The sequence below is a fragment of the Myodes glareolus genome, chromosome 6 (assembly GCF_982192425.1).
Source record: "Myodes glareolus chromosome 6, mMyoGla1.1, whole genome shotgun sequence".
Taxonomy (NCBI): domain Eukaryota; kingdom Metazoa; phylum Chordata; class Mammalia; order Rodentia; family Cricetidae; genus Myodes; species Myodes glareolus.
In genome coordinates this window covers 100,533-122,155 of record NC_142031.1, presented here as the reverse complement: position 1 = coordinate 122,155, position 21,623 = coordinate 100,533, and the positions used below count along the sequence as shown (strand labels likewise).

The window sequence follows — 21,623 nt, the reverse complement described above, 5'->3', positions numbered from 1 at the left end:
ACAGTCTATGCCTGGGAATGTAGGAATGGAGTCACTGAGTTCAGCACAGCCCAGGGCTTCCGGACAGTTTTGGAACTGACCACAAAATACAAGGAGCTTCAAGTCCATTGGACAGTTTTTTATGACTTTCAAGACCAGGAGATCTCAACTTACTTGCTGAGTCGGCTCACAAGAGCCAGGTAGCCTGTCTCCTCATGACTCAACCTCCCCACCAGAAAAGACCATGCTGTAGCAGTGTGGAAATGGGGAGGTGGGAGTTCCATGTCAATGGAGTGTTTCCTGTCCTGTCTCTATGTTGGACACTGTTCACTTGTCACATGATTGACATAAAGACACACAGCCCTGGGAGGCAGAGGTGGGCTTTCCTGTCTGCAGATGAGGAGACCAAGACTCTGACTTTGTCTAAACCCAAAGAGCAGAGGGACACTGCTTGCTTTACAGTCATTCTTGGTCTCAGAGATTGTCACATCACCCCTGCAGAGTTCCTGTTGTTCAGCCTCCTAAGAAATGACAGCCTCTGCTCTGAGTGTCTGCTTTGTGTTCAGGCTCCATCCTGCATTCTTTATCACACAGTAGCTCACAGGATCCACACACCTGATTGTTTTGTGCTCTTTATCGTACAGTAGCTCACAGGATCTGCACACATGCTTGTCTTGTGCTCTTTATCATACAGTAGCTCACAAGGTCCCCAGTACAGCTCTATATGTTGTGCTTAATAGAATCTTTCTTTCTCTGATGATATGAGGAGGCTTGGTCAATAACACACTTGTCACATAAGCAAGGATAAGGAGCCTAATATCATCACCAGAACCACATAAATGAGTCAGACAAGGAGATGTGCACTTGCCATTCCAATGTGTGGACAATGAGGTCCCTGCACTGGCCAGCAAGGGAGCATAGTCTCCTTGGTGAGTTTCAATGCAATGTAATCCAAAGGTCAAGGAGACAGCACTTTAGGAGTATACGTTCTGTGTTGATTTACACACGCACACAAAATGCATACATACACCAACATATATGTGCATTCAAATACACATGTACACAGAAACACGAATAAGCTCATACATGCACACACACACACACACACACACACACACACACACACACACACACACACACACACACACACGAGACCAGTAGGATGAGAGAGCTGAAGTCACTGACTCAAGGATGGTCAGCTAATGAAATGTGGGGCTGGGATTCCCATGGACTCAGAAGTAAGTGCTCAGGTCCATGAAGTGGCTCATATTCCCTATCTCATTGTCATGTGACCCATGGGACTCAGCAGGCCTGTGTCACAGTCACAACGTGCCAAAGAGGGACCTACATTTGAACCTTTTCTCTCCTGCAGCAGGGTTTTTCTGATGCTAGAGAACAGATGATGTCATGCATGGCCTCAGGATTGAGCTTTGAATGGGTGCAGGGATGTGGGAAGCAAACTTCAGAAGGTCAGGAAGGAAAGGAGAATGGACTCAGGAGGGAGACACCTGTGGCCGCTGTGACCTTTAGGACTGTCACACAGCAGAAAGGTGGCTTGGCTCTCTCTCCCACTTGTTACCAAATGAGGGGAACTCAGGTAGTACTATGAACACTTTCAATGGGCTAAGTTCCCACATCCACAAAAGTCATCTTCACAACATGCGGATATGCTGTCCTGTCTTCTGAGGGGCTCCAGGTAGCCAGTCATGGTGCCCTACCCCAGGCTCATTTGCATACCCTTCCAAGTACCAATGCGGGCTCATGACATGATCATGTGCTTTCTCTTACAGACCAAAGCTCCTGTGCCACAATAACAGGTTAGTTATTTTTCTTTGTTGTTTTGGTTTGTCTTGAAGTGACCTTATGCTGTTCAGCCCTTGGTGGCCTGGTCATTGCCATCCTCCTGCCTTAGTGCTGAGATAATTGTAGACCTGATGTTCTCTGCCTTCCCTCCATCCTCAGGTAGACAAAAACTGGAATTATGTCCTCCTGTGAACACAGCAGCATCTGCCCAGAAGGGTCCCGAGTCAGGGGATGTGCTCCTCTACTGCAGGCCTTGACCAGAGAGGGCAGGCTGCTGCCCAATGCCCTGAAGGGGGAGTGTTCAAGCGAGGATCATACTTCAGGCTTCTGACCCTTGCCCACCCACCCTTCCATCCAGTCCCATCACAGACAGCCTTCCTCACGGCCTGCTTTATCTGCCTTATGCTTTGCCAGTGTCCTCTGTGGGAGAAGAGATTCAGAAGGGGTGGGAGAACTCAAGCTTGACTTCTGTCTGTATATGTAATGGAAATATATGTCCAATGTCTGATCAATGACAATAACCACAGCAGATGCCATGAGAGTGTGTGAGATGTACCAAAGAGGTGTAGGTGTGTGTGTGTATGTGTACGTGTGTATATGTGTGTATCTGTGTGTGCATGCATGTGTGCATTCATGTATATGTGTGTATCTGTGTGTGCATGTATGTGTGCGTGCATGTATATGTGTATCTGTGTGTGCATGTATGTGTGTGTGTTTATAGTTAATTAGATGCATTTATTGACCACTTGCTACATGCTACCCATGAGTCCCAGCACTGAGTACTCAGCCCTAGACAGAGCAAAATCAACCCACTACAGCTATGATGTCACATGGTGTGGGTTCCCCAGCTCACTTATACATCATCCCAAGCCAAGAATCCTTGTTTTCTTCTGTCCATGTCCCCAAGACAAGACTCAAGACCTGCCACATCTGACTCTGCAGCTGCACATGGTTACGGGGACATGGGAGTGTGAACAGTGCACATGAAGATGCATGGTGGCTGCAACATGCAGGCTGGGGTTTGAAGAGGTACACGATAAAAATGAACTGAATCTGTGAGACTGGTGGTCACAAAAACAGACACATGGTTATCTGTGGTGACGATGAACTTTTGATGCACTGAGTTAAATCACAGTGGGTATCTACTTCCTTTTTCTCTTTTGGAGACAAAACCTCATTATGTGGCATAGTCTGACCTGGAACTCATAGGCATCCTCCTGCTGAGTCTCCCGAGCTCTGGAATCACACACACACACACACACACACACACACACACACACACACAAACACACACAAACACACACCCTCCACACAGAGACCTAAAGGTTCCATACTTCAGTGTTGTGAACCAGTGGCTCAATTGTCAGACACCAAAACACACATGTGACCTCAACTCTTGTACTCTGCTTACTTAAGAGTTCAGGGATTGCACAGGGCACATGCTCCCAAAGTCTGCTCCTGTCCCCAGCGCTCAGTTTCTTAATAACTGTGTGTGTGTGTGAGAGAGAGAGAGAGAGAGAGAGACAGAGACAGAGAGACAGAGAGACAGAGAGAGAGAAAGAGAGAGGAGAGAGAGAGAGAGAGAGAGAGAGAGAGAGAGAGCACTTCCAGCCGTCATTCATTCAGTTCTTACTCAAATAGCCCTTAGAACCAGGAGCCTCAGTGTCCTGAAGTGTGAGAAGATGCATGTCCCCTAGACCTAAGAACAAATAACACTCTATAGGGTCATCAGGGGCTCAGATAGAGCACACTGCATACTTTCAAAGACTACAGTATATGGCTTTTAAAATGTTTTAAGAACTTAGGACTTTTCATGACAGTGAGATACACATGCTCCTGGCAGCAACAATTACTTCAAGAGTAAGATGGGCATTGAAGAGGCTCCTTATTGAGTTTGTGAGACATTTGGGCAAGAAACTGCTCTTGCCTGGACTGTTTGATGAACTGGACATTCAGGTCCCACAGAGAAATGACTACTGAACTCCCTAAAGGTGAGATGATCCTTCAAGGTTTCTGCTTCATGAAAAAGTCTGCCAGACATTCTGCAGGACACAGAAGAAAGTCACTGACCAATATAGGTAGAACAGTCTTTGACATTTCCTGTCTCATGCAAAAGTCTGCTTTATACTATGGTCCTGTGGGCTGAAGATGGATGCTCCAATGATACAGAAGAACTTTGAGTGACTGTCCAGGCAGAGAGATGTCTCTGTCAATTCTAGAGTTTTGGAAGTTGCTTGCACTGCACTTCATGTTAACTTTGGTAATATACTTCTGGAGACTTTGATGGAGTTGAAGAATAGGTAGTTATTATGATAGTTTTCCTTGGTTTTGTGAAAAGATAGAGTAGATATAAATGTTGTAACTATAATTCTTGTCTGGTACCTGTTTTTGTTTTTAAATATTTATTTATTAAGTATACAGTATTCTGTCTGTATGCATGCCTGCAGGCCAGAAGAGAACACCAGATCTCATGACAGATGGTTGTGAGCCACAATGTGGTTGCTAGGAATTGAACTCAGGACCTTTGGGAGAGCAGGCAGTGCTCTTAAGCATTGAGCCATCTCTCCAGCCCGATGTCTGTTTTTTATATGTAATTTTACTATCTTAAAGTTAAAACCTTCCTATTTATTTAAACAGAAAATGGAAGTTGATATGGGATTCCCCTCTCTATGCTGTGAATACCATTGGTTAATAAAGAAACTGTCTTTGACCTATACAGGGAATAGAGGTAGGCAGGAAAAACGAAACTGAATGCTGGGAGAAAGAAAGGCAGAATTTAGAGAGAAGCCATGTAGCCCCTGCTGGAGACAGCCACTGGCTGGAACTTTATCTTGTAAGCCACAGCCTTGTGGTGATACACAGATTAATGGGGATGGGTTAAATTAAGATGTTAAATTAAAATTAACCCAATAAGAAGCTAGAGTTAATGGACCAAACAGAGATTTAAATAATATGGTTTCTGTATGATTATTTCAGAAGTCTGGGCAGCCGGGAAACAAACAAGTGGTCTCCTACTACAGTGGCCCTACTTCCCTATTCCAGTTTGAGCTGACTCAAGCTGGGCAAGTCCATGACCAATACAGGCTTCTGGGAACACCCTCCCAGCTCATTTCTGGGTCACCCCTGCTAAGCCCCCTCCATTCAGCAGGGGTCTAAGCACCTTGCAGCTTCTCACAGCATGCTGCCCTGCTCCTACTCCCAGGCTGGCCTCTCATTCCCTGCTGCCTGAGACTCTGTGTTGTTTCATGGCTCTCCTAAAGGGCAGGTGGTCATGTCTGTAAGTTAATAGTAGCAGTTCACACAGTGGCCATGAGGGGGAGCTGTGTCTCCCAAAATGTAAAGCCTCCACCATTCTCTAAGCCTCCCTGTGCATGGCTGGTGTGCAGCTGTGTGTCGAGTTCCTTCCATGTGACCTGTTTTGGCCTTCCTTTTCTGACTTTGTTGAATTATTTACTAGTTCTAAAAACCTTCTGTCAATTCCTCCAAAATTTTCACCACATATTGATTGGTCATTATGGTGGTTTGACAGAAAATGGCACCCACAGGGTATGGCACTATTAGCAGGGGTGGCTTTGTTGGAATAGGTGTGGCCTTTTTGAAGGTGTGTGTGAGTGTGGAGGTGGATTTTAAGGAGGTTGTTGCTAAAGCTACACAAATGTGTAACACATAGTTGTTTATGTCCTCTACTTATCAAGATGTGGAACTCTCACCTCCTTCTTCATCACGGTGTTTAAATGAAGGAAGACTGGAATCACACACACATACACACCCTCCACACAACAAACTAATCATTCAGTAGTTCAGTGTTGTGAACCAGTGGCTCATTTGTCAGACACAAAAAAACACGCATGTGACCTCAACTCTTGTACCCTGCTTACTTAATAGTTCAGGGCATTTCAAAGGCCATCTGCTCCCAAAGCCTGTTCCTGTCCCTGGTACCCACTCTCTTAATAACTGGTGGTGTGTGTGTGTCCTTCCAGTCATCATTTATTCAGTTCTTACTCTAATAGCCCTGAGAACCAGGAGCTCCAGTGTCCCGGAGTGTGAGAAGACGCATGTGCCCTAGACCTCAGAACAAATCACACTCTGCATTGTGCTCTATCTGAGCCCCTGGTGACCCTGATGATGCTGGTCTATGATTCCAATCTTGCCTCTTCTGAAACACCTCTAGATAGACAGAGTAGGTTTTAACAACCAATGGCCAGGGCTCCCTCATGTATCCTGCCAAACTGAGGGGACCCATCATGTACCTCACACTATAAAGCAAGTCTACATGTGATATATAATGGCCACATCCCCTGTCTCTATGAAGGAGTGACCCTTCCCAGTGATAAGGACCATGGAGGCTAACAACAGGCTACAGGAATGAGTGATGAGCTGCCTTTGGGAGGAGCCATAAGGTGCCTGGGTCAGGTTTCCATGACAATGGGATGACTGAAGATCATCTCTCAGATGAATTAAGATGACCACAACTGGCACTTTCACACCACCATGACAGCCATGTTGAGCTGTATCATACTGGATCCAGAATGGACCTGCTCAAGAGCACTTTGGCCCTCGGCACAGTGCTCATCCATGTTCTTCCTTGGGTGCCATCTTGGTTCTGATTTAGTATTCACCCTGGCCAGGTGAATGGCAAGGCGTGATGACAGACACTTTGGGTTTTCAAGCCCAGTCTTCAACTTTAATCTTCTGCCTAAGGTTGGAAACTCCCTTCTCTCCAGATCCCACTCACTGAGTAAGGAGTATATGTCCATTGGGGGAAGCATGGCTCTGTCTACCATTGAACACAGGATTCAGTTCCCCAGAAAACCACTTCATCTACACTTAATGGGTTCAACTCTAAAACTCAGTTCATGTCAGGATCCAGGGGTGTGGGAAGAAAGCTGCTGTGACAATCACTGCCTTCACCCTCTAGCTGTCTCTTGTGGTTCCTTCTAATGGCCCCCTATGGCTCATCTTCATGACCAACATCACCAATCTTAGACCCTCTGGGGAAACACCTCTGGGCATGTCAAGGGCATGTATAGAAATGTCTGCTTACCACTTCCTTCACTCCAGAGCCTGCCATCAGCACTCCTCCCCATCTGTGGAGTTTCCTCTGGAATCACATGGCCTGAACAATGTTTGAGAAGACCAACTATAAAAATGATTAAATGGCTTCTGACCAGGTTACCAAGAACACATAACTGGTAAGAAGGGTTCTTCTGCAAATGGAATTGAGAAAGTTGGATCTCCATTGAGAGGAGTAAATCCCACCCTCAACTTGGGCATGTATGGAAGGCCATCCAAAATGGAAGCAGAGAATCCCTAGAAAACACAGAACAGCTTAGCCACAATGACCTCATCTGTTTTCTTGGTTCTGACATCAAAACCACAGACAACTCAGGATGATTCTTTTATTTCTGGCCGCATGCATGCTGGGTAAGCACTCTGCCATTGAGCCACACCCACAGTCTCTAACTGGAACACTCTAGACAAGTCCTTCCCAGCTGAGACACATCCCTGCTACCTTTCTGCTCTCACACAAGGAAGCCATTCCTTCATAGAGACATGTCTCCTGTGGACTTGCTTTAGTATGGAGTACATGATGAGTTATATATAATATGGGAGCTCTCAGCTTGGTAGGAGGACATGGGAGACCCCTGGGCATTGTTTATTTAAACATTTGTGTATCTGGGGGTGGTTAAGAAGGGGCAGGACTGGAATCATAGGCAGCGTCATCTAATTGTGACCATGTCTTTGTTCTTCCATTTCTTCCATTTTGGAATAAAGAAGTATTTAACTTGTTTTTAATGTAATAGGAGCCCACAATTAAGAGACTAATCTTTATAAGTGTTGAAATTAAAAAGAATTAAACATTTTGGGATTTTTAAAGCTATGTCGTGTTTTATGATATGATACTGACTTGAGATATTAGGGATAAGTAAGAAAGGAAAGGTTATGGCTTAGTAGTAATGTGTTTAAGTATTAAAGTGAAAGGAGCTTATCTGTGAAGATTAATAGTTATATCTTTGAGTCTCAAATTGAAAGGAGATTATTTGTGAGGGTGAGATTTTTCAATTAGACATCTATTAGGAGGGAACCTTAATCAAGAAAATGACTCTATTATACTTGGTACAGGTAGTCTGTGTATGTTCTTGATTAGTGATTGATGTGGCTAGTACCATGCCTGGGTAGGAGGCCATAGGTTATATAAAAGAGCAAGCTCAGTGACCATGGAGAGGAATCCAATGAGAAGAATTCCTCCATGGTCTCTGCTTCAGGTACTGACTGTTGTTCCCTCAGTGAAGGACTGTGACTAGGATGTGTAATCTAATAAGACATTTTCTACCCAGGAGATTTGAATTGGTATGGATCTTAGTTTATTGATCAAAACTCAAGTTCAATTTTGTTATATATGTATATTAATGCTCTTGATTAAGGTATTGTGCTTCTGCATCTCATTTTTAAATGTAATGTATAACTGGGCGGTGGTGGCACATAACTTTAATCCCAACACATGGGAGGCAGAGGCAGGTGGATCTTTATGAGTTTAAGGCCAGCCTGATCTACAAGATCTGGTTCCAGGAAAGACTACAAATCTACAGAAAAAAATCTGTCTCAAAAATCTACATAAGATGTAATGTATAATTAAGAAACATAGGTTAATAGATAATCACATATAATAGTCATCTTTTAGTTATATGGCTTTTGGGTATCTTAGAGTTTCTATTGCTGTGAAGAGACACCATGACCATAGCAAAACTTATAAAGGAAAATATTTGATTGAGGCTGGCTTACAGTTTCAGAGGGTTTAGTCCATTATCATCATGACAGAAAACATGGTGGATATAGGCAGACCAGTGCTGGAGAAAGAACTGAGAGTTCTACATCCAGATCAACAGGCAGCAGAAAGTGACTATGACATAGTTCCTCCAACAAGGCCACAGCTCCCAATAGTGCCACTCTCCATGGGACATTGGGTGTCATTTTGACTAAAACTACTACAGTATCAAAATCTTTATACGTATCTTTTCACCCATGCTCAGTAAATAAGCTCAACAAACTCCTTGGTTCCTCAGGATGGACGTTGGTGAAATTATATTTTGCATCTTCACTGGGACTAACAGTTGGGACTTACATTGCTTCCTCCCCTACCACAGGGGAGAAAAACCTCACAACAGATGATAAACATATTTGTCAATGTTTCTATTTCTCATATTAGAAAAGCGAAGCAGTACATAAAAGAACATATTAGAAGAAGATAAATGTGTAAATGCCCTTAATGAAAAAAAGACTTAAATATAAGAAAATAATGATGACTGTGTGGCTCCAGAATAAACAAGACAGGAAAGGTTTTGCATGCTGTGAGGGTCTGAGTAAGTTGTTTAAGGTATATAAAGGATGAGGTTTAGAGATCATATATTTATTGATGTTGGCAAGATCATATATCAACTATTTCAAGGACTGTCTAAAATGTATGTCAAATAAAGTTTATTAAGTTGTATCTGAATATTGAAATATTATAAAGTAGTTAAAAGTACAAAACTGGTGTAAAAATGACCTTCTAGCTGTTTAATAATTATTCTTAGAGGCTATTCTAATGTGGTTAGAAGGACTAAAAAGGGGAGTTTTTCTCCCCATTCCATACAAGGTCAGTGAGGTTCCTAGGAACAAAAGGTCATTGATCACGTATTGTCCAGTTCGTGGAGGCCATGGAGAACCCACTCAATGAATCTGAAACATTATCCAGTCTAAAATGGAGAATCACTGTGGGAAATATTTCCTCAAGGCTTCAAAGAAAGCCACAGTACATAAAGCAAAGCCTTTGTATTATTCTCACATTGATGGACACACAATAAAAGTGAGACTTGAAGAATCTAAGATCCCTTCCAAGCCCAAGTGACCTCTGAGGACTAGTTGGTCAACTGTCCTTAACAACTCAGAAAAAAGATTAATTTTGGCAACCTGCATTCTTCTTCAGTATTTAAGGAGAAAATTCAATCAAGGACTAAGAGAACTGGTAACAATACAAGGGATCTAACCCAACAGACATTAGATATAAGTCTACATGAGATGTTATTTAAATAGCAAATCTCACTAATATTTTTCTCCTTGATAAAAAGATGTTGCCCAGATGTGAGACATCACCCCTTGGCTCCTGGAACACCTTCGCACAGCAAAGAAGGACAGGACATTTTTGTTTTAACATTCAAATTAAATGATCTTAAGTACCTTTTACTCTCTCTATACAAAAGCTACATGGGAATGGAATCATGCCAACTTTGAACTGATAAAACAGCTATAAATGGGTGTGAAAGTTGGTGGGGGGTTCATCATTCTGGAGACCAACTGTAGAGATTAAAGGAAAACATCTAATAGACAGGGACTATTATGAGCTCATCAAGAATGTCTTATGAAATTTGGACATTTTAGTTCTTCCCAGACAACAGTAAAGGAATTCCTTTTCTGTCTACATCTGAGAGTTTGGTCTTTACAAGAGTCTCTATGGAATCATATCACAATACTGCCACCTGATACCCTAAAATCCACTGGAAGAAACCAGATCAGTCATTGCCCCAACCCCACAATGGTAGTGTTATCTCATCAGAGGAAGGTGGGATAAGGACTGGAGGCAAAATTAAACAATTTAGGGTTAAGAAATATCCTCATGACTCTCTATTGGCTCCATCATGGCTCACAATCTACTTCCCACTGAAGCCCCTTATTGCTAGGCTTGCCCAGATTCCCTCAATAACTACTATTACCCAGCTGGGCTGCAAGGCAGTAGCAGCTCTCCTACAGGATGAGCAGAAACCAATGACTAAACCAGTACAGCCCTTTCCAGCTTTGCCATTCCACTCTAGGGTAAGAGAGAGTCCTAGTCTGCTAAATAGGTATTTCAGTAGAAAGTCTTCCAGACTCCTATTCCTCTTCCAAGATACAGGGTCCCTTGTGTATGTATTCCATTACAGAGTCACTGACCAGTGTAACCAACCCATTCCCTCAGAGCTAAGAAGTCCTGAAGCCAAACAAAGGTCGCATTAAAACAGTAACTCTTGTTAAATCAAAATGAGGCCATGAATTAGAAAACAATGAAGTGTCTATGGAAGGGCTTAGAGGCAAGAAAGAGATGATGGAAATGATGGAAATATAATCCACAAAATTATTCTAGAAAAATTATTCATAAAAAGGCTTTATGATTACATGCTACAGAGACTAGGGATTTGTATTAGAGAGCACAACATATTAGTCACACATTTTATTTCAGGATGTGCATCTTAAATATGTAAAATAAGTTCTTTTAGGCAGGGCCACACCATTTTATTCAGTTCTATTTTGGTCAAACTAGTGTAACTATTGTAAATTGGTTTCATGATAAGTTATGTTCTTTATCCAGATTCTTGATTTCTTGCTCTCTGGATTCAAGAAATGGCGAGTCAGAACATTTAATAATCATCTAAAATTGATTACCTCACTACTGATTTCTAATGTAAGCTATGGTCTAAGGGGGAAACTTGCATGCAACTTCTTGGCCATCCCTTTCTGTGCTGGGACTACACCTGCTTTACAGTCTGTCAGTCGGAGGACACTCATTTACTCATCTATTTTTCTTCTCACTGAACAGTTAAGGCCCAGTCTTGAAGCAGTTTCAGGAATTGCTTTCTGGGCAGCAGAAGCAAGATTAGGTGTTCAAAGCAATTTTCAACTCTATAGTGTGAGATAAGCCTAAGCTTCCGAAGACAGAAATGATCAACAGCATTTGAGAAAAATGGAAAGAAATTCTTAGTGACTGGAAACAATAGGGAATAGAAACAGATTAGAGCAGTGATGCATATAAAGTAAATAAAATTTAAAAAGTGAAAACAAGAATTATCTTTTATAAAAAAACATAAATATAATTTTTAAAAACACACAGTTATATTGACTTTGAAAAAGAGAAAAACATTAACTGGTATAGAGACTGACATTAAAAAGATATTACTTCACCATGCCCTATGTGCAATGTCAGCTGATGAGTCCTGTGACCTGAAACACACAGCTACAGCTACTGGATATAATGACAGGCAGGATTGAACACATAAGCATAGGAGAGTTGCTGTGTTAGAAATTCAATATTTATTGACTCAAGCTAACCTTTCCGAATTGTACACCCAAAATCTATCCTGCCTTCATTCACATGACATAGATTAACACACGCTGGGAAATTACAAAATCCCTGATCCTGTCACATTTAGAAGCTATTTCATAATGGTAACTCCAGCAGCTGTTTGCTTACTGACAGTGTATGCAGTAAACTATTCCTCCTCTTCTGGTCTGAAGGTGGAAGCCATGCTCCACATACAAATCCTTTTCCTATTAATAAAATGGACAGTTGACTACATGACTCAAATTTTTAATTTTAGAGCTCAGTGGTGGTTGAGTTCTTTAATCTAAGTATTTAGTTTAATCACAAGGGAAACAAGGTCATTGCTCTGGGGAGCAATGGCATGGGATCAAGGCAACCTTATCCAACATACAAAAGTTTGTCTCAGAAACATTTTTCTACAATGCTGGAGGTACTGCTATTCTAGAATTAATATGCCTTCCCAGGAATAAATCATTCACACACTTAAAGTTAATAGACATGAATTCCTTTAATAACAGTATGCATTCAATGGTGGTTAATGCTAAAAGAGGAGACAACCTGGCCCAGATTTTGCATTCCACATACACTGTCATCCTTATGTGTTTTTTTTTTAGGTTCAGGCCTGAGGTTATACATTGAACAATTTAAATAGCGACAGGAGGATGCAAGTCTAGCCACTTAGGCAGATGGAGATCTACAGATCAAAACTATCTTTTAGATTATGCATTAGAATTGAAATAAAAATATATCAGTACCTTATTGGAGATAAACTCATTCTTGTGGCTATAGTTAAATAGTCAACCATCATTAAAAGACTTTTATTGTCACTTCTTTCCTGATCATTCACTGTACTTTCCCCTCATTTTGTGGAGATTTTGGCTTGGAAAAATTCTTTAAGCACCAAGTCTAAGTTAGTTTCTGATGCTATCAATCTTCTGAGTCACCAAGGCTGAGGTAAAGATGAACTTAGAACAACCAATCACACCTTACTGCTATTAATGACATTTTCATGGGGCTATGATAAAAAATAAATGAATGAAATATTTTTTTCTTGAAGCTAAAGACAACTGTGAGGTCTAAAGTCTTTACAAAATCATTTTCAGATATAGAGTTTTCATCTGTGTGAGATTCTCCCTAGTTCCTGACTTTGAATTGAAACACATAGGCTTTAAAATATCTAGAGCACTAGAAACATGGCTGGGCAGTTAAGAAATGTACAACCCCAGGACCAAGATCTAATTTTTGACAACTTCCTGTAACTTCTGCTAGAAAATCCAAGGGTCTAACATGATCAGAAACCAGTATGCACATTCACAGAAAAACACTCTGATATCACATAATCACAATTAAAACAACTCTTTAAACATATTTTCACTCATGAATGTTTTTCTCTTGTAAGAATTCATTCCTATAATACAGGTGTTAAGGTACCCAATGGCTTACAGAGTTTTTCTTCACCATGAAGCAATCAGGTAGGCTTGAAGTCTGAGAACCTTCTAAGATGATGGAATAAATCATTTGGGAAAACTTATGAAATGAGTCCGGTTTCAGGGTCAGGTGTTTCTCTCATTGGCTCTGGATTCAGGAACAAAGTGTGTTTCTTTGTCTCAGTTTTAGAGTCAGAATGTATTTCTTTGGCTCCAGTTTCACAGTCAAAAATCATGTAATTCACTGGCTCTGTTTTCAGGGTCTGGATGTGTTTTTTGACTGGCCCATTTGCCCTACACATAGGGCTTCATAAATTCACAAATTCATTTTACCATGAGTTTGTAAGTACAAACAACATAAAAAGGAAATGATAATGCTTGAAAACATAGTTAACACTGTCAAATTTATTTCTACAGAAGAAATAATCTTGTGTTATAGGCAGAGGATTCTTGTTCATTCCTAGCTGCCCAGACCAGAAATAATCACAGAGAGACTATATTAATTAATTAAAACACTGCTTGGCCTAGAATTAGCTCAGGATTCTTAATAGCTAATTCTAACATCTTAAATTAACCCATTCCTATTATATTGTATTTTACTGTTGGGAGCCACCTGGAGGCACAGGTGGTCCTGCAGTTTGGAGGTATACCTGGCTTGGCCGCGTGGGGCTGAGCACCCTTGCCTGCACCCTTGCTTGCACATGCTCAGACCAGCAGAATGGCATTAACCAATCAGGACAGCGTTCAAGCCTCTCCACCGTTTAAAAGCAGCTGCCTCTGGACTCTACTTCCTCTCTCTCTAAGCTTTCTCTCGTCCAGGCTCTATCTTCCCTTCCCCCAATTTTCCTCAATCAAAGGGCTCCGAATAAAGACGTGACCAGGGAAGGAATTCTCGTTTTTGGTGGCGTTCATTCCTGCTGGTCAGGATGCGCGCCGCAACTGGTGCTCGAAACCCCGGGACACCGAGGGACCCTGACAACTACGCTGGGGGACCCTGAGAAGGAAGCGCCCAGCCCGGGAGAAAAAGCCGAGATCAGACACCAGGACACAGAGAGCCGTGAATTTCAGAACTCTGAACACGTGGAGCGGTGAGTGACATCAGTTAAATCCTCCAGAAAGGGGAGGAAAAAGAATGGAAAAAGTATAGGCCTAAAAAGAAAATCAAAGTTAAGGTATCTGAAAGAAGGTACAGAAAGCAACGGGGAAGAAAAATCCCTTAAGTTCAGTGCAGGAGGAATGTAAATAAAAACAACAGCAAAAAAGGCGAGGTTTACGGTTGGGAGATCCGCGGCTTCCTCCGTCCGTACTCACTGTTAGAGACCGGGGCAACAGTCTCGTAGGGAGGCGAGTTTGATCATGCTTGAAGACTGCCTTTCTTGTTCTTAAAGAGCCACAGAGTTTTTGAGGTGATTTTCGCCTAATTTTGTTAAGAGAGCTCAGTCTCTGGCTCTCACGTACAGAAAACTTTAATTTTGATTGAGGAAGTGGCCGGGCGGTGGTGGCGCACGCCTTTAATCCCAGCACTCGGGAGGCAGAAGCGGAAGCTGCGTGGTGAGCAGCAGCGCTGCTAAAGACCTAAAGACGGAGAGGGGTCAAACTCTGAACCGCGTTTCCATAGCAACATGGGCAGGCGGAGGAAGCTCATCGGCGGGCCCACGTGCTGAGTGCTCGTCACTCCCCGGCCCCTGGGAAGGTCTGAGACTGGGGCCCCCCCGCGGCCCTAACCGGGCCCTCCCCGAGCGGGGAGGTGAGTTCCCAGAGAACGGGGCTCCACGCGCGGGCAGACCGGGCAGGAGAAGCCCCCCCACGGGTGGGCGGATGCCCCCCTCGCCGGAGCTTGGAAAAGACTCACGGCCGGCGGTGCGAATTCAATGCCTGAGGTGAGGTGAGGCTGAGGTACAGTTCGCAGTTACGGGATAAACGGGGCGGGGCCATGCCTTTGGGCCATGCGGAGCGCGCCACAATGGGCCTCAGAGGCGGAGCCGCCGTCCACTGCTGCTGCCACCGCTCACAGCTGCTGTCGCCAAAAATTCAGTCAGATAAAAACATTTGTTGCCAAAAATTTAGTCAGATAAAAACATTTATCCCCCAAAAAATTCACAACGTCCCTTTGTCAGCAGGAAGTAGTCAGATCGAATGCCGATGTCCATTTTCCCTCAAAGAACTGGTCCTAATTATCATAATAAAGGCGCGTCAACCTGGTTACCATTACCTATTGCCTCTGGCAACAGGTGGAATAAAACAATGCTACCTAGAGGTTTTTTTCGCATTTGAAAAGGGAGCTGGAGAGATGGCTCAGAGGTTAAGAGCACTGACTGCTCTTCCAAAGGTCATGAGTTCAATTCCCAGTGACAACTGTTTTGGTATTAGACAATAGAGGGGGACTACCAGTGACAGCTTCCCCGAGAGAAAGGATTTCTCTTGCATTCTTTACACTTAATTTTTAATTCAAAATATTGCTGGAAAAACAGCATCAGACAGACATGCTCTGTTTGAAAGATTTGCTCTTTGAAACGGAGACATGTAGATCTCTAAGTTCAAAACCAGCCTACTTCCAGTACTGATTGTGCTGAATTTTTACACTGAGAGTTTTTAGTACTCTAAAATGTTAATTTGGGAGGAGAGTTTTGTTTATGTTTTTCTAGGAATGCTGCCATACATCTGGGTGCCAGCGAGACTGACAAGAGAAATAAAGAAGAGAGATGACCCAGTGGATGCTGAGTGTCCTGCTGTGGAAGATTCGTGCAGAGACAGCAGAGATGACCTTCTGGGCGGTGCCAAGAGCAACTGTTTCACAACATCGACTTGAGCAACACCCTGTGCAACCTCTTATCTCTTAACGATTTTCTGACTGACTCTACTTTGCCTTTTCCTTCCTTAGGAATGGGTGGGAGCAGAGATATTCTTGGCATGCTGTGTCTAGGTGGAAGTGCTGTATGTCTTTGATTGGTGTGCTACCTGCTAGCCCAAGTGAGGTGGGGACCAGATTGAAAAATAGTTTTGCCTTATTGCTCTTATTAACAAGAGAAGAGGGAGATGTGGGGAGCCACCTGGAGGCACAGGTGGTCCTGCAGTTTGGAGGTATACCTGGCTTGGCCGCGTGGGGCTGAGCACCCTTGCCTGCACCCTTGCTTGCACATGCTCAGACCAGCAGAATGGCATTAACCAATCAGGATAGCGTTCAAGCCTCTCCACCGTTTTTACACTGAGAGTTTTTAATTACTCTTAAATGTTAATTTAAATGTTAATTTTACCACAAAATCTGTGATTTACCAGTAAGGGCATCTGTCTCCTTCAGCAGATACATGGAGTCTGACTCCACTTTCTTTTCTCCACTATCTCTGCTTGGAATTCCTGCCTTTCTCTCTGCTGCCCTGTTATAGGCCCTAACCAGCTTCTTTATTAGACAATGGTAACAAAATACATTCACAGCATACAGAAGAGAATCCCAAATCATTGTGCAGCTGATTATAAGTGTTTTGGTTAAAGATCTACCAAACACTTTCTAATAAGAAGTCCTCAGTATCTTTTTCATGTAGTCAATGTCCATTGTAATATGCAAAGATTTTAACAGATTGTTGCACACAAAAGTTTTACTCCTATATAAAGTACAAAACTTTATCACACTGAATACATTTATAGGATTTCTCTGCAGTATGATTCTTTTCTCATGATTTAGATTATTCATACATGCAAATGCTTTACCACACTGATTACATTCATAGAGTTTATCTCCAGTGTGTAATCTTTTATGCATTTGAAGAGAACTGTGAAGTGCAAAGCCTTTACCAAACTCATTACATTCATAGGGCTTTTCTCCAGCATGTGTTTGTTTGTCTTTGAAGATGACTATGATAAACAAAGACTTTACCACACTAATTACATACATAATGTTTCTCTCCAGTATGTGTTTTTTCATGCCTGTGAAGATGACTTTGCCATGCAAAGGCTTTAGCACACTGATTACATTCATAGGGTTTCTCCCCAGTATGGCTTCTTTCATGACTTTTTAGAGTATCGTTACGTGCAAAGACTTTAGCACATTGATTACATTCATAGGGTTTCTCTCCAGTATGGGTTCTTTCATGATTTTGAAGATGACTGTGCTGTGTGAAGGATTTACCACACTGATTACATTCATAGGGTTTCTCTCCAGTATGGGTTCTTTCATGATTTTGTAGAGTACTGTTACGTGCAAATGCTTTACCACACTGATTACATTCATAGGGTTTCTCTCCAGTATGGGTTCTTTCATGACTTTGAAGATGACTGTGAAATGCAAAGGCTTTACCACACTGATTACATTCATAGGGTTTCTCTCCAGTATGGATTCTTTCATGACTTTGAAGATGACTGTGCTGTGCAAAGGATTTACCACACTGATTACATTCATAGGGTTTCTCTCCAGTATGGGTTCTTTCATGACTTTGAAGATGACTATGTTGTGCAAATGCTTTACCACACTGATTACATTCATAGGGTTTCTCTCCAGTATGGCTTCTTTTATGTATTCGAAGACTACTGTGATATGCAAAGTGTTTACCACACTGATTACATTCATAGGGTTTCTCTCCAGTATGGGTTCTTTCATGACTTTGAAGATGACTGTGCCATGCAAAGGCTTTACCACACTGATTGCATTCATAGGGTTTCTCTCCAGTATGGCTTCTTTTATGTTTTCGAAGACTACTGTGAAATGCAAAGGCTTTAGCACACTGATTGCATTCATAAGGTTTCTCTCCAGTATGGATTCTTTTATGTTTTCGAAGACTACTGTGAAATGCAAAGGCTTTAGCACACTGATTACATTCATAGGGTTTCTCTCCAGTATGAATTCTTTTATGTTTTCGAAGACTACTGTGACATGCAAAGGCTTTAGCACACTGATTACATTTATAGGGTTTCTCTCCAGTATGGATTATTTCATGCCTTTTAAGATCACTGTAATGTGCAAAGGTTTTACCACACTGATTACATTCATAGGATTTCTCTCCAGTGCATGTTCTTTTATGCATTTGAAGATGACTGTGATGTGAAAAGGCATTATCAAACTCATTTCCTTCATAGGGTTTTAATGTAGTATGTGTTTTTTCATGACTGTGAAGATCACTGTCACGTGCAAAGGTTTTAACACATTGAGAATCTGCAGAACTTTTCTTTCTAGTTTGACTTTTTTCATTCCTACAATGATAATGGTACATGTTAAAGCATTACTACATTTAATACATTGTTGAATATTTTTATCTGAATAAATTAATTTTACAATTTAGTCCTATTTTAAAGAGGAATTATATGTTAAGGTTTTATCACCATGTTTACAATCTTCTTTTTCCCATTCATTAATGTTTGCTTTTCATCTTTGAAGATAACTGATAACAGCCTTTAATACATGGTTCACATTTACAGAATCTTTTTTGTATGATAATTTTCATGTATTTGAAGAGAACTTAACATCTCAGAACTTTACCACTGTTATTGTATTCATAACGTTTCCTATACTGCGAGTGATGCTACATTTGCTAAGTGAACTAGGACAAACAGAAGTATTTACACAGTCCTAGTACTCATGGTACTTTTCTGAAATGTGAGTTTGTTGATATATTAACAATGGGACTAGTAAACCAATTACTTCTATACGTGTATATCAAATTCAACATGTATACTCAACATGGAGACTCCTACATATTTTGTATTTGTTCTGAGAGAGAGGATTGTTATGTCTTTTCACATCCCTATGCTCATGTGTCTTGTATCCAGAGTAATATATGATGTACCCAGTAAACGAAGAATAACAAATATAAGGTTTCCACATTGAGTTCATCCAATTTGACTTTCTGTCCTCATAGACTTGTGGTTTATGGATTAAGGCCACTCCATAACAGCTGCCCCTTGATTCATAACCCTAAATGCCCCCTCACTATACTTAACAGAGCTACAAGTATATGGATTAAACTACCTTTTACATGGACTATTAGTGTAATAGATAGTTTCAGAGATCTACTTATCACTTTTTCAACGTGTATATCTTTTATAATATGAATAATATGAGATAAATGGATTGGCAACTTTACAGTATAGCTCTCAGTGTATTATGATTCAAATGATAATATAGGTTACCACATTGTTTTCTTTCTTAAAAGAATGACTTGCAAATGTAGTTCACCTATCTGAAATTAAGGTATATGATTTTGTGAGAATTTAATAAACATCAATTTACTTTCTTATTTACATTGTTGCTTTTGTTTAAAACATATAGGATTAATAACAAATTCTTCATAGGTACATTTGTTTCTTCTTATACATGAAAATTACCTTTCATGTCTTCTAGAATTTTGACAATGTTCTTCAATATTATAGTCTTCCCAAATATATCCTAAAATATAATGCCAGAAATTGTATGTTTTATATTAAAAATTGTAAAAAATTTAGTTACCGTTTGAAGCAAACCTTTCAACCATGCCTGATTTATTTACCCCATTCTTCTTTCTCAATCACATTACAAAAGAGCATCATTACCCAATGAATAGTTGTTCCCTTATTTGAAACATGAAAGATAATGCAGTCTTACCTATAGTAGTGAGGTTTCTGTAGGTCTCTACCATCACATCTCTGTAGAGATTCTTCTGGGAAGGATTCAGCAAAGTCCATTCTTCCCAAGTGAAGTCGACATGCACGTCATCATAGGTCACTGAATTCTAAAATATCCCATACAGGTGTACAACAGAAAGTATGATTTTGACAAGACTGTAAATGTATACTTCTTTGACAGTATGGTCATATAATTCTGGTGCTCCCCATACTTATTCCATGACAAAGATATCATAATTTAATCACCAAGTCACTTCAGAAGCAAACTGAATAGGAGGTTCACCTCTGTCATTTCTGAACCCTTTGAATAGGATATCACCTTGCAAGAGAAATGCCTACTAAGCAACAATTAAAGGTACATAAACAGGTCACCAGTATAGAGTACAGATAAGAAAAATTGTATGAATGATTAATTCCTAATTACAAAAGAAAATAAAATGAAAAAGTTAAATGCATTGAATCATGCCTCTAATCTTTGCACTCAGAAGGCAGAGGCATGTATATCTATCTGCCTCTGAGTTAAATACTAGCCTAGTCCATGCAATCACTGCTAGGGCAGCCAAAAAATGATGCTAAATACCTGTTTCACATGTAAAAAAAAATCAATAAAACAAACATAAAAGCTAGAAACAACTAATAGGCTTTTGCTAAAGTTTCTACAAAGAGTTACACATTCACTTCAACTCTTTATTCATCTACCAGAAACCTGATGTTGCCCATTTAAACTGCAACAAAAATGAGATTTTACTAAAAGGCACTGTGTGTTTAAAAAATTACAAATGGACTAATGAAAACAATAGAAATTAATATGCTGATTACAAATAATCAGCACAGAGCAGGAAAGATGGCTCAACATCAAAGAGTCCTCCTAGTCTTGCATACAGGTGGGCTCAAGGACTTATACGGGGGAATCATAACTCTCCATTATTCCAAGTTCAAGGTTTCTAATACCATCTTTTGATCAATGTAAGGACCAGGTACTCACATGGTACATATCCATGCATTCAGGTATAATACTCTTTTTAAAATAAAAATTCAAAACAAACAAAACAGGCAGGAAGAAGGTTATGCACCTACAATCCAATAACACAGAAGGCACAGGCAGTATAAATGTTATGAGTACATGCCATTCTGGGAAACATAATGATACCCTCTGTCAAATTTTAAAATTCAAGATATGGGTGAAGCTCAGTACAACAGCATATTCTCGATAGGAACAAACCCACCATACAACAATATAAAAACAAAAAAGACCTCCTTTAACCCCAGCACTTGGGAGTCAGAGTCAGAAATTCTCTGAGTTTGAAGCCAGCCTGATATATAGAGCCACTTTCAGGACAGCTAGGGCTACACAGGCAAACCTTGTCTTCAAAATGTAACAAACAAAAATGAAAACAGTAGGCTACCAAACCACCTTATCACTAAATAGCAGTTAATTCTACTGAGTCCTGTGTGATTTAGTGATAGAGTTTATGATGGTGGAAAGTTATGACAGCAAAAGAAGAAAGCTGACTGATTAGTTTCAACCACACAGCAGGCACAAAGAACAGGAAATGGGTTGAGGCTACAGAAACTCAAATTGTGGAATTCCTTTCTCTATGCTGTGATTATCATTAGTTAATAAAGAAACTGCTTTGGGCCTATAACAGAGCTATAGGACAAAACTTAGGTAGCTGGTGAAAACTATACTGAATGCTAGAAGGAAGAAAGCTGAG

General features: G+C 41.0%; 1 protein-coding gene and 1 pseudogene across 1 annotated transcript in view; one reads left to right on the top strand and one right to left on the bottom strand.

Annotated features, from left to right (window-relative positions):
- The window catches only part of LOC148121583 (uncharacterized), a 113,561-nt gene that overhangs the window by 64,081 nt on the left and 27,857 nt on the right, over nucleotides 1-21,623 (bottom strand). The window contains exons 2-4 of the mRNA XM_087906744.1: nucleotides 19,889-20,015; nucleotides 19,633-19,693; nucleotides 17,213-18,501 (exon numbers count right to left, since the gene is read on the bottom strand). Of these exons, the coding sequence (XP_087762870.1) occupies nucleotides 17,213-18,501; nucleotides 19,633-19,693; nucleotides 19,889-20,015 (1,477 nt within the window). The remainder of the gene's footprint in view (nucleotides 1-17,212; nucleotides 18,502-19,632; nucleotides 19,694-19,888; nucleotides 20,016-21,623) is intronic.
- Nucleotides 14,950-15,231, top strand: LOC148121584 (Nuclear RNase P; annotated as a pseudogene).